The sequence below is a fragment of the Somniosus microcephalus genome, chromosome 2 (genome assembly GCF_052327205.1).
Source record: "Somniosus microcephalus isolate GS21.2 chromosome 2, FLI_Smic_1.0, whole genome shotgun sequence".
NCBI classification, from domain to species: Eukaryota; Metazoa; Chordata; class Chondrichthyes; order Squaliformes; family Somniosidae; genus Somniosus; species Somniosus microcephalus.
Genome location: NC_140988.1, coordinates 301,997,777 through 302,010,874, shown reverse-complemented (window position 1 = coordinate 302,010,874; position 13,098 = coordinate 301,997,777). Strand labels below are relative to the sequence as shown.

Sequence of the window (13,098 nt, the reverse complement as noted above, 5' to 3'; positions counted from 1 at the left end):
TCAGTGAATATGAAGGAATCATTGTTAGTGAACCAGATTTCCATTATGCCTTGGCTGTTGCTGTGTACAGGATTAGATTGTGGATAGGGAGAACCTTTTTTGTGAGGGAACAAGTATTTTGAAAATGATAGAGTCCATCGGTAGCAGGACAGCCGCAGAAAGTGTCAGAAAAGTAGGCAAGAGAAAGTTAGAGAAGTTTATACCCTGAGGAATAAGGAGATTTGCCTGGCTGCTCTGGTCAGCCACCAGCAGGGTGGAGGATGGAGTAAAGATTTGTGCTAGTCAAGGAGACACTCAATCCTGGGGTGATGCCATGATAGGTGATTGTGGGAAAGTAAAAAAGGGTAAGGTAGGAGGAAGTTTATGTGCAGGTTGAAGTAGAGGGTTGAGAGGGATGTGGCGCAGAAAGGAGGGCGGAGCAGTATGAATAACAACAGCTTGCATTTATATTGCGCCTTTAACGTAGTAAAATGTCCCAAGGCTCTTCAAAGGAGCATAAGACATAAATTGACATTTTTATGAAGGAGACATTAGGACAGGTGACCAAACATTTGGTAGGTTTTAAGCAGCGTCTTAAAGGAGGAGAGGTAGCGAGGAGAAGAGTTTTGGGAGGGAATTCCAGTGTTTAAGGCCTTGATGGATGATGGCATGGCTGCCAATGGTGGGGTGAAGGAAGTAGGGGAACAGACCAAGAAGGGAGCGACAGGAAATGGGAAGAACTGAAAGGTTGCTGACAAAGCAGGGAGCTTGGGTCTGGAATGACAACCAGTAATGGCACATAGGATGAACATTTACAAAACCCCAAGGTAACCTAGAATTTACTGTGAATGTCCTTTTAAGTGAAAGCATAGGACCATTCTTTCTTGCACAGTCTGACTGGCCTCTCCTTTGATGGCTTGATTCCACTCACCTGAGATGGTGGTATGGTAATGGCACTGGGCAGGCAGGATTCAAGTGGGGTCCACAGCCACAGGCAGGAGTGGCAAGTACGGTGAATCCAGTCTCATGAAGCAGTGGCAGTAATGCAATCATGAAGGTAACAATTATGATACCTCCGGATTTATATATTTTTCTCAAAAAATGTTATAACTAGTTTTTATTCAGCTGAATTTATTCTCAAAATCACCACCCTTCCAGGGTATATGCATTAATAACTACTCCCGTGTTGCAATGTTGGCATTGCTGAAATAAGATTAACTCAATGTGGTGGTGGTGGTGTGGGCCTCGTGCAGAGCACATTTTAAGCTGTGTTTTCCTGTGCAGAGTAGAATTCATGGGATATCTGATAGCCCTGTAGGGTAAGGAAAAACCGGTCACTAAACTGCTGCAAAATAATTTATTGTCTCACTGTAATGCTGCCAGCAAAACTGGGACAGGAACAGGGTGTCCCGTCTTCTTAACACGAGTATGTAAGAAGAGCTGTAAACGTGTGAGCCTCATGCATTAGATTTGACAGGGCTGGATTAAGATTGTAGGTTGCATACTTGCCAAGGTCAGACCAGTGCCAGCACAGACCAGATGAGAAAAAGCCGTGAAGCAGAATGTAAATCTATTGAAATGAAGAGAGCAGCTGTAACGTGTTTCTGTTCTTATAGCCAGACGCACAGAAACAAGTGGATCCTTATTTTTTTATAGATAGAGATAGATATCATACAAAAAAACGGTGAGTGGATTTTCTCAAATCTCTGCTCTGGTGGGGGAAGGGAATCAGATAGAGCAGAACATCGAATGGGGGATCTGACGGCTGCACCAACCTTCCCTCTCTCTCTGTGGACTGGATATAAGGTTTGGATTTTCTTTACAAAATATTTTAATATGTCGGTAATTCTTATATTTTTGTGACTTGTTTGGGTATGAAAAAGTGCATAAATACTCCCCTTTTATTTGCTGTCGGCCCTTCCTTATTTATGTGTTTAAAAAAATTAAAATGCAAGTTGTTATTTGTAAAATAAAAGACTACAATCTCCAGAAAGCATTGGTGGAGCGACGCGTGCGCACTGCGCCCCCTCCTGACAGCTGACGTATTTCTCCACAGGTTGCACACTTGAAAGGTGAAAGGTCGCAGTTGGTCGCTCAAAGAAACCCCCATGATTCCTATATGCCCAGTTGTTTCTTTCACGTACGGTAAGTAGAATTGGCGATTTAAAAGAAAAATCCTTTTTTTTAAAGAGTAAAAGAAATGGCGCTGCTTTCGGTTTGTGGAGAATGCTAAAGACGTTGTTAAAGAGATTTTTTTCCTGTTAGCTGAAGCTGAACGATGTGATGTGTGAGCTCTGATGATGTTTTACTGGTCTCTCCCTTCTCCCTCTTGTTTGTTTGGGCGCTTCGCGTGGTGCCCAGTGCCCGGCCGGCTCGGCGAAGATGCCAAAATGGCTACCAGTAACTACTTTGGATTTACCCATGGTGGTGCTGCGCAGTACAGGTACGTTATTACCGCACACATTCCGCGGCCTTTCACACTTTCATTCAAATCGGCAGCTCCCCTCCCCCCACCCTCCTCCTCCGCAATTCGCTGATTTTTTTTCATTTTTCTCAATTTAATTGAAGGGGGCAAAAAAGAAAATACATATTCCCCACACATTGGTAATTTTAGAAAAGAAACGTGACCGCGCGGCCTTTTTTTTTTACTGCTCTTCCTCCGCTGTGTATAAATTAAAACTCCCTTTCGAATTGTAGTCACAAAATGGCGACACGGTGTGTGGTTTCTAATAATGCGGGTGGGTACTTTGTCAGCGGATTTTTATTTTGATTGAAATTAAACTTAAAAAAATTCTGTGCTTTTTTTTCCCCTTCGAGTCCATTCATCTCTTCTGTTTCGACCTCCCTTCTGATTTTTTTAAAAATCGCGTAGGTTTGTAATGGTCCTTGCAGAGGATCTTCATGGATCATCAAACAGGTGTGACTGGGATCTGGGTCTGAGCCCTTGGTGCAACAAAGAGGGCAAGAGCTCAGGACCAGCGAACCCCTTTCTCACTTTTAGTTACGTTGAGAAAATTTTACACAGTGTTGCTATTGGCATTTAAACAAAAGTTAGCCCATATTCAGCACTTCGGATGTGCCATTAGTGACGATGTTTATTGATTTAATGGGTCAAACTAATATTTAATTTCGTGTTTGGATCTTCTCCCCCTGTTCGAGTTTTACCAGCATTTCCACTATTATCAGTAGAGGGACAGGTTTTAAAGTATTCACGCAGAGGGTGCGATCTGATACGTGATGTCACCGTGTGGTACTAGATTATTATGTCAAGTTTTTCCCAGTATAAATGAGTAAAATGAATTACAAATCAGACTTGTAATCTCCCCAGAAAACAGAATTAATGTTCTGGCACACTGAATATAAGATTTTTAAGGAGGAGGGAAATGAATCTGTATATAATGTCTTGTTTTATACCAAGCTCTACTGCCTCAGTTCAAAACCAAGTCACCTACAGTGTCAAATTCATTAAAGCCCTCCCATCTATTTCACTGACCTGCAGTAGGATTTCTCCATTAGATGTTGTGGCATTGCCTGCTGATGTAAGAATGTGATTTGAATTTTGTTGCATTTTGGCATCATTTAAGTATGCTTGTGTCTGAAATATATTTGGAAGTAAAAGCAGCTGGGAAGATGAACATGGAATTGGTCTTGAAATAAACCTATTCATGGAAGTTACATGTCAGAATTGAATTGGAGCACTAAATTACACAACTTATTCCACCCCTCTGACTTCTCATTAAAAATTCTCGTTCTCCACCACTCACCCAAGTACCATAAAAATTTTATTACCGGGATATCTTCACTGCTTTCCTTCCTCAGCTTCTGCACCGAGCAACTTCTCGTCTTTGGTGATTTCAAACTCCATCTCAATTCATCACGCGCTCTCTCCTCTGAGCTCACTAACCTCCCATCCTCTCTTAATCTCTCCCTCCATGTAAACACCCCAACCCATATTCACGGCCACACCCTCGACCTCGCTACTCCCATCATGTCAATTGTAGATAAGGCCATCTCTGACCACTTCCTCATCACTCTCCACCCACATCCCACAACCCTACTTCCTTCTGTGTCCGCCCCTGGAAAAAAAGAACTCCCAATTCTCTTACAAAATCCTAACTGTCCAGCCATTAGCCCTCCATTCACCACAGCATTTCTGCAGGTACCGATCTGCTCAGCCACACCCTCACCACCACTTTTGATGTCATAGTACCTATTTAAAACAATTGCTCTCACCCTGGCCGTTCCCCCTGGTACGGCCCTCGCCTTCACTCTCTTAAGTCCAAGGGATGCAAACTTGAACGGATATGGCGGACAACTGGTTTAGCCATTAACCACCAGATCTGGCTGGACCACATAAAGCATTATCGGGTCTTGCTCACTATTCCAGAATTATTCTGGAATGCAAAGATAAATCCTGGCTTCTATTCTCTACTGCTAACCGTCTTCTTAAACCCCTCTCCACTTTCTCCTCCACCCTCCCCTCCAATTACAAGTGTGAGGAGCTCATGGACTTCTCTGTCTCTGATTGAGACCATCCGTTCAGCTGCCTCTGCCACTTCCCTTTCTTCCCCTAGCCCACCGAGCCAAACTTCCTCTTAAGATTCCCCCTGCCCTAGCCCTGAACACTCACATTTTTCCAGTTTCTCTCCAATCTCCCCTCATGACCTCTCTGCGCTCATCTTGTCCATGAGACCCACTTCCTGCTCCCTCGACCCTATTTCCCACCCAACTGCTGACCATCCAACTTCCTTCTCTGGCTCCCATGTTAGCTGACATTGTTAACGGTACTCTCTCCTCAGGTACTGTCCCCCTCGCCCTCAAATCTGCCGTCATCACCCAGCTCCTCAAAAAACCAACCCTTGACCCCCCTCACTCCTTGCAAATTACCGCCCCATCTCCAACCTCCTTTTTCTCTCAAGTCCTTGAACCTGTTGTTGCCTCCCAAATCTGTGCCCATCTTACCTACAACTCCATGTTTGAATCCCTCCAATCAGGATTCTGCCAAATGTACCGAAACGGCTCTCATCGAAGTCACAAATGACATCCTACGTGACTGTGACAAAGATAAACTATCCCTCCTCGTCCTTTTCTTGTCTGCAGCCTTTGACACGGTTGACCACTCCATCCTCCTCCAACGCTTCTCCACCGTCATCTAGCTGGGCGGGACTGCACTCACCTGGTTGCATTCTTATCTAATCATAGCCAGAGAATCACCTGCAATGGCTTCTCTTCCTGCATCGTTTCCTCTGGTGTCCCCCAAGGATCTATCCTTGGCCCCCTCCTATTTCTCATCTACATGCTGCCTCTTGGGGACATCATCCGAAAACACAGCGTCAGTTTCCACATGTACGCTGATGACACCCAGTTCTACCTCACCACTTCTCTCAACCCCTCCACGGTCTCTAAATTGTCAAACTGCTTGTCAGACATCCAGTTCTGGATGAACAGAAATTTTCTCCAGTTAAATATTGGGAAGACTGAAGCCATTGTTTTCGGTCCCTGCCACAAACACTCTATCCCTGACTCCATCCCTCTCCCTAATATCTCTTTGAGGCTGAACCACACTGTTCACAACCTTGGTGTCATATTTGACCCCGAAATGAGCTTCCAACCACATATCCACAGCATGACTGTAAGAGCGCCTATTTCCACCTCCGTAACATCGCCTGTCTCCGCCCTTGCCTCAGCTCATCTGCTGCTGAAACCCTCATCCCTGCCTTTGTTACCTCTAGACGTGACTATTCCAATGCACTCCTGGCTGGCCTCCCATGTTCTACCCTATGTAAACTTGAGGTCATCCAAAACTCGGCTGCCCGTGTCCTAACTTGCACCAAGTCCCGTTCACCCATCACCCCTGTGCTCGCTGACCTACATTGGCTCCCGGTTAAGCACCGCCTCAATTTCAAAATTCTCATCCTTGTTTTCAAATTCCTCCATGGCCTCGCCCCTCCCTATCTGTGTAATCGTCTCCAGCTCCACAACCCCCCCCCCCCCCCCCCCCCCCCCGAGATATCTGCGCTCCTCTAATTCTGTTCTCTTGAACATCCCTGATTATAATCACTCAACCATTGGTGGCCGTGCCTTCTGTTGTCTCGGCCCTAAGCTCTGGAATACCCTCCCTAAACCTCTCCACCACTCTTTCCTTCTTTAAGACACTCCTTAAAACTTACCTCTTTGACCAAGCTCTGCCCAAATTTCCCCTTATATGGCTTGGTGTAAATTTTTTGTCTCCTTCTGTGACGCGCCATGGGTCATTTTACTATGTTAAAGGCACTATAAATACAAGAAGTTGTTGTAAATTTTACCCTTATTGCCTCCTGTTGGAAGCATTGCTATTTCAATTCCAGATTATGCTTTTTAGAAACGACTGACAGAACTCCAGACACTTGCACATCCACATAATATAACAATGCCTACTATGTCACTCAAATAATCATCATCCTGGTTTATACAACTCCAAAAGTAAAATTGTAGCATACGTACCAGTGGTTATTGTAGCCACAGTAAGCAGTACCAAACTCGTCAATTTGTATTTTTTTAAGTATTGCTCCCAAATACCTATATTATTGTATTTTTCCCCCCCCCCCCCTCAGTGTTGTAATCTTATTACGCAGATTTTTAAACATGGAAGTCCAACAGTTCTGTAAAGTAGCTGATATTTTGTCTGGAGAATAGGGCCAGGGCTTTTGTCCAGTGGGGCAGAGTCAGATGAGAGTGTAGGGTGCAGGCCAGGTCCTAGATTGAGATCTGGTTGTGCAGTATGTGGCTGCTGCTATGTGCGAGATCAAAACTAACTTGGATTGACAGGTACAGTCTTAGCAGGCATCAATGAGAAGATGTTACCAGGGATCATTGACTAATGAAATGAGATTGCCAGGACCAATGAGATTTGACAGTTACGCAGTTCCCACAATCACTTAGCTGGCTACGAATGGGTGGATTGACATTATTTGTAAATTTGAATGTTTTCTCAAGACCTCCTGATTTGCGTGGAGTGACAAAATCGGGTGGTGCAGTCTCCTTACTACTGGACTGCTTATGACAGTTGAAGTTTGTGATCACTTTGTTGCTCCAGCAGTTCATAAGGTGGTACTACATATTAATCCCAACAAAATCCATTGTCTGATATCTTGTTTTCCAAAATACTCATGATATTGTGACATAACATGACAGCAATTTTATTTTTGAAGAAGTACAGTTCCTATAGTAACATCTGAGAATGAGGAGAAAGTTTTTTGATTATAAAAAAGAATATGCCATTGCGCATCTCTTCCAGAAAAGAGATTAGCTAGAGGTAGATATTGTAACTGGACTGCACAAGTACTTTCAGCTGTCTCTTTTCGCTTGGGAGGGCAATACCGAATATATGATTCCTATTTCTCTCGGGATTGGTGAGAATGGCTTCTCGACTGGGCCACAGAATGGAATGTTGTAAGAGCCATGATGGGTCAGATGGAGCTCCTGACGGTTCATAAAATTGGTACATCGATAATCAAAAGCCATTCTGATCCCTGTTGAATTGAGCTTGTTTAATACAGACTTATGTATGTAGCTTGTTTGTTAAAAAACAACACATTGAATAGCATTTAATAAATATAAACTATTGTACAGGAAACTTTGATATCCGGGACCGAGCTGTTGCCGTCCCATCAAAACTGCCAGACAAACCAGCGCTAATGTTAAAACATATGGAAGCTTTTGAGCTCCGTATCTAGCAACAAACCCTGTTGCAACAGCTTCTAAACAGTCGGCCGTAGTTTGCAAGCGTCTCTGTAGCTAAGCAACAGCTTTAGCTAGACCTTGCAGAGCCTGACTGGTGGGGGAAAAAAAAGCAACGAAAAGAAAAAAAAACTTACTGAACCGACTCCTGAATTTTGCAGATGGCTCAAGCATTCCGGACAGTTAACCTCCAGATAAACCAAAGTTTCCTGTATAATTTGTACACATTCTCTGCCCATGATTTCACACATCCCAAGAATCCTCTAGCCCTACAACCCACCGAAATCTCTGCATTCCTTCAATTCTGGCCTCTTGTGCATCACCGATTTTCATCGCTCCACCATTGGTGGCCTAAGCTCTGGAATTCCCTCCCTAAAACTCTCTGCCTCTCTACCTCTCCTCCTTTTAAGACACTCCTTAAAACCTACCTCATTAACCAAGCTTTTGGTCATCGATCCAAATATCTCCTTTTGTGCCTCGTGTCAAATTTTGTTAACGCTCCTGTGAAGCACCTTGGCACATTTTACTAAGTTAAAGGCACTATATAAATGCAAGTTGTTATGCTGAAGTAGGTTGCTTCACATTGTTAGCAGAATTCAGACATCGCTGAATCTTCTGAGTCTGCAAGTATATGGTTATGCTACTAAATTCAAGAAGACTGGGCAGCACGGTGGCATAGTGGTTAGCACTGTTGCCTCACAGCGCCAGGGACCCGGGTTCGAATCCGGCCTCGGGTGACTGTCTGTGTGGAGTTTGCACATTCTCCCTGTGTTTGCGTGGGTTTCCTCCGGGTGCTCCGGTTTCCTCCCACAGTCCAAAGATGTGCGGGTTAGGTTGATTGGCTATGATAAAAATTGACCCTTAGTGTTAGGGGGATTAAATAAGTGGGGTTATGTGTTGGTGTACGGGTTACGGGGATCGGGTGGGATATGTCGGTGCAGGCTCGATGGGCCGAAATGGCCTCTATCTGCACTGTGGGGATTCTGTGAAGACTGGGTCTGGTCAAAGTTCTTACCAAAAGTTTTTAATCACATAAATATTTTCTTTCCCTACTCCATACCAGGTACAGGAAACTTTTATTTAACTGGAGGTTAAATGTCCGGAAAGCTCTATCTACCGGCAAAATTCAGGAGCCGTTTCCTATAAGTTTTTTTTACTTCTCGTTGCTTTTTTTTTCCAGTCAGGCTCTGCAAGGTCTAGCTGAAGCTGTTGCTTAGCTACAGAGACGCTTTTAAGCTGCGGCCGACTGTTTTGAAGCTGTTGCTAAACAACAGGGTTTGTTGATTCACACGGAGCTCAAAAGCTCTGTATGTTTTAACATTAGCGCTGGTTTCTACGGCAGTTTTGATGGTATGGCACCAGCTCGGTCCCGTCAGTGCCGGATACCAGAAAGTTTCCTGTACAAACTTTAAAAACTGGGTAGATCAAAGTACAGAGTTCTATGGATAAATAAATAGATTAAAATGAAGCTAAGTTTAAAAGGGAGGTATATGATAACATTACAGATAACAATACTAAAGATCTGTGAGGAATATAGAAAGTGTAGTAGGGAAGTGAAAGAAGAGATTGGAAGGGCTAAGAAATAATCTGACCCAAATTAACTGGGCGGAAAAGTTAGTAAACAGAAAAATGGATTAGCATTGGGGAGTCTTCACATTAGGTGGAGAGTACACAATACCTACAAAGTATTCCTACAAGTTGAAAAGCTGGTGCATCAAAGGATAGTGTATGTGGATAAATAGATTAAAACTAAACTTAAAATGTAAGGAGGCATGAAACTTGGGCTAACAATACTAAAGCTAATTATGAGTATAGAAAGTGTAGTGGGGAGGTGAAAGTGGAGATTAGAAGGAGCGTAAGAACCTGTAAAAAGGCTAGCGGATCATACAGAAGAAAATATGTCTGGCTTTTTAATAAAGAATAATTAGAGAGGGTAGATCTGCTCACAAATGAAGGAGGGAGTCTGATGGAAGTATTAAATATTTTGCATTTTTTTTACAAATGATGTTGGAAGTGAGAACATGGGTATATGAGAAGAGGCTGCAGAACAATGTATTGAGTTAACAGTAGAAAAGGAATTGATTCTGAAAAATAGAAACAGAACCTGATGATATACAAAAGGAAAATACTGCAGATGCTGGAAATCTGAAATAAAAACAAAAAAATGCTGGAGAAACTCAGCAGGTCAGGCAGCATCTGTGAAGAGAGAAACAGTTAACATTTTAGGTCGATGACCTTTCGTCAGAACTGGAAAAAAGCAGAAAATGGAACAGATTTTTAAGCAAGTGAAGAGGCTGGGAAAGGGGGGAGGGGATGAAAGAACAAAAGGGAAGGTCTGTGATGGGATGGAAGGCGGGAGAGATTAAGAGATATTCAAGGCAAAAGGAGATGGTAGTGGAACAGGTTAAGAAACAAAGGATGGCTCTAGATGAAGTGTAGATTGTGCTGGCAGAATGGAAGACAGCCGCTATGTGGGAGAGAAGAAAAAACAGACAAAAAGTGTGGATAAAAAAAAAATATAAATATATATATATGATAGGGGCCGAGGTTATGATCTGAAATTGTTGAACTCTATGTTGAGTCCGGAAGGCTGTAAAGTGCCTAATCGAAAGATGAGGTGCTGTTCTTCGAGTTTATGCTGAGCTTCCGTGGAACAATGCAAGAGGCAGAGGACGGTGAGGTCTGAGTGGGAATGGAGCGATGAATTAAAATGACAGGTGACCGGAAGCTCGGGGGGGGGCCCCCCTTGCGGACTGAACGGAGGTGTTCCGCAAAGCGGTCACCCAATTGCGTTTGGTCTCCCCAATGTAGAAGAAACCACATCGTGTGCAGCGAATACAGTATACTAAATTGCGAGCAGTACAAGTAAATCACTGTTTCACCTGGAAGGGGTGTTTTGGGCCCTGGACACTGGGAAGGGGGGAGGTATAAGGGCATGTGTTGCATCTCCTGCGCTTGCACGGGAAGGTGCCGGGTGAAGGGGTGTTGGGGGTGATAGCGGAGTGGACAAGGGTGTCGTGGAGGGAGCGGTCCCTACGGAATGCTGAAAGGGGAGGTGAGGGGATAATTTCATTCACTTTGCTTCCAATTTCCACCCTTCCCTCACCTTCACATGGTCCACTGACTCCCATAGCTACCTGGACTACACTTCCTCCCACCCCGCCTCCTGTAAAGACCCTCTTCCATTCTCCCAGTTTCTCCATCTCCACTGCATCTGCTCTGACGATGCCACCTTCCATACCAGTGCTTCTGACATGTCTTCCTTTTTCCTCAACCGAGGATTCCCCTCTACAGTGGTTGACACGGCCCTTGACCGTGGCCGTTCTATTTCCCACACTTCTGCCCTCACCCCTGCCCCTCCCTCCCGGAACCACGACAGAGTTCCCCTTGTCCTCGCCTTTCACCCCACCAGCCTCCACATTCAACGGATCATATCCTCCGCCATTTCCGCCACCTCCAGTGTGATCCCACCACCAAACGCATCTTCCCCCTCCCCTCCCTTTTTTCAGCATTCCGTAGAGACCGCTCCCTCCACGACACCCTTGTCCACTCCACTATCGCCCCCAACACCCTTTCCCCTTCGCCCGGCACCTTCCTGTGCAAGCGCAGGAGATGCAACACATGCCCTTATACCTCTGCCCTTTCCACTGTCCAGGGCCCAAAACGCCCCTTTCAGGTGAAACAGCGATTTACTTGTACTTCTTGCAATTTAGTATACTGTATTCGCTGTTCACGATGTGGTCTCCTCTACATTGGGGAGACCAAACGCAGTTTGGGTGACCGCTTTGCGGAACACCTCCGTTCGGTCCATAAGGGTGACCCCGAGCTTCTGGTCGCCTGTCATTTTAATTCACCGCCCCATTCCCACTCGGACCTCACCGTCCTCGGCCTCTTGCATTGTTCCATGGAAGCTCAGCGTAATCTCGAGGAACAGCACCTCATCTTTCAGTTAGGCACTTTACAGCCTTCCGGCCTCAACATAGAGTTCAACAATTTCAGATCATAAATATATATATATTACATAATAAATAAAAATTTTATCCACACTTTTTGTCTGTTTTTTCTTCTCTCCCACATGGCAGCTGTCTTTCATTCTGCCAGTACAATTTACACTTCATCTAGAGCCATCCTTTGTTCTTAACCTGTTCCATTACCATCTCCCTTTGCCTTGAATATCTCTTGATCTCTTCCGCCTTCCATCCCATCACAGACCTTCCCTTTTGTTCTTTCATCCCCTCCCCCCTTTCCCAGCCTCTTCACTTGCTTAAAAACCTGTTCCATTTCCTGCTTTTTTCCAGTTCTGACGAAAGGTCATCGACCTGAAATGTTAACTCTGTTTCTCTCTTCACAGATGCTGCCTGATCTGCTGAGTTTCTCCAGCATTTTCTGTTTTTATTACTGATGATATGTATCCTAGACAGTTGAAAGAAATTGGTGAGGAAATATCCGAGGCTCTGATAATTTTTCAATCCTGAAATATGCAAATTGTGCTGAGGCTGGAGAGTAGCCAGTGGTACATCCTTGTTCAAGAAGCGAGGTGAGGATAAACTAGTTACTTCAATGTCAGTTATGGGCAAACTCCTAGAATCTATAATTTGAGATAAAATTAGTAAGCATATAGAAATTTATGGGTTAATTGACAGCCAGCACTGATTTGTTAAAGGCAAGTCATGTTGGACAAAATGTAATTTTTTTTTTTTGAAGAAGTGACTACTGGATAGATGAAACCGATGCAGTAGCTGTGTATATATAGATTTTCAGAAAAGTATTTGTAAGAAAAATTTAGGTGTATGGCACAAGAGGAATGATAGCAGCATGGATAGAGTTAGTTGTACAAAAAACAGAATTGGGATAATTGGATGGTGTTAGGGTAAATGGGTGTTGCTGAAATTGAATAAGGGTTGGAATTGATGTACCCCATGGGTTACTGCTTGAAGTAGAGTCAAATAACTTTTATTGCCTCTAGATACTATATATTTTAAATAAATAATGTCTAGTTTTCATGCAGACTAGGTACTGCAATCCTCAACTGAAAAATTCAAGTGATCTTTATGCATGCTTTAATTAAAGTCAGTAATGTTATGTCATCTCTCAAATAAATGCAAAGGCCTGAATTTTTTGTTATTTAAAAGCTGTTTATAGTTGAGATCTTTCTTGGTTGACAGCTGAGGTAAATAGCATTTCCAACAGTCGTATTAAAGAAACAAAATGTTTATAACCGTACATCAAGTTACATTGCGTGTACAGCACAGAACATTTGGCGCAACTGGTCTATGCCAGTGTTTCTGCTCCACAGAGCCTCCTCCCACCTGACTTCATCTAACCCTATTAGCATATCCTTCTATTCCTTTCTCCTTCAAAGTTTATCTAGCTTCCTCTTAAATGCATCTATGCTATTTG

At 43.8% G+C, this 13,098-nt stretch overlaps 1 protein-coding gene across 2 annotated transcripts in view; it reads left to right on the top strand.

Moving 5' to 3' along the window:
- Nucleotides 1-1,404: 1,404 nt before the first annotated feature.
- zfr (zinc finger RNA binding protein) overlaps nt 1,405-13,098 on the top strand; it is a 69,435-nt gene continuing 57,741 nt past the window's right edge. The window contains exons 1-3 of one of the 2 annotated variants that reach the window (XM_085973729.1): nt 1,405-1,785; nt 2,036-2,124; nt 2,341-2,422. In XM_085973729.1, coding sequence (XP_085829855.1) covers nt 2,088-2,124; nt 2,341-2,422 — 119 coding nt within the window. In that variant the 5' untranslated portion in view covers nt 1,405-1,785; nt 2,036-2,087. The remainder of the gene's footprint in view (nt 1,786-2,035; nt 2,125-2,340; nt 2,423-13,098) is intronic. The other variant, XM_085973722.1, reaches the window with a different exon arrangement.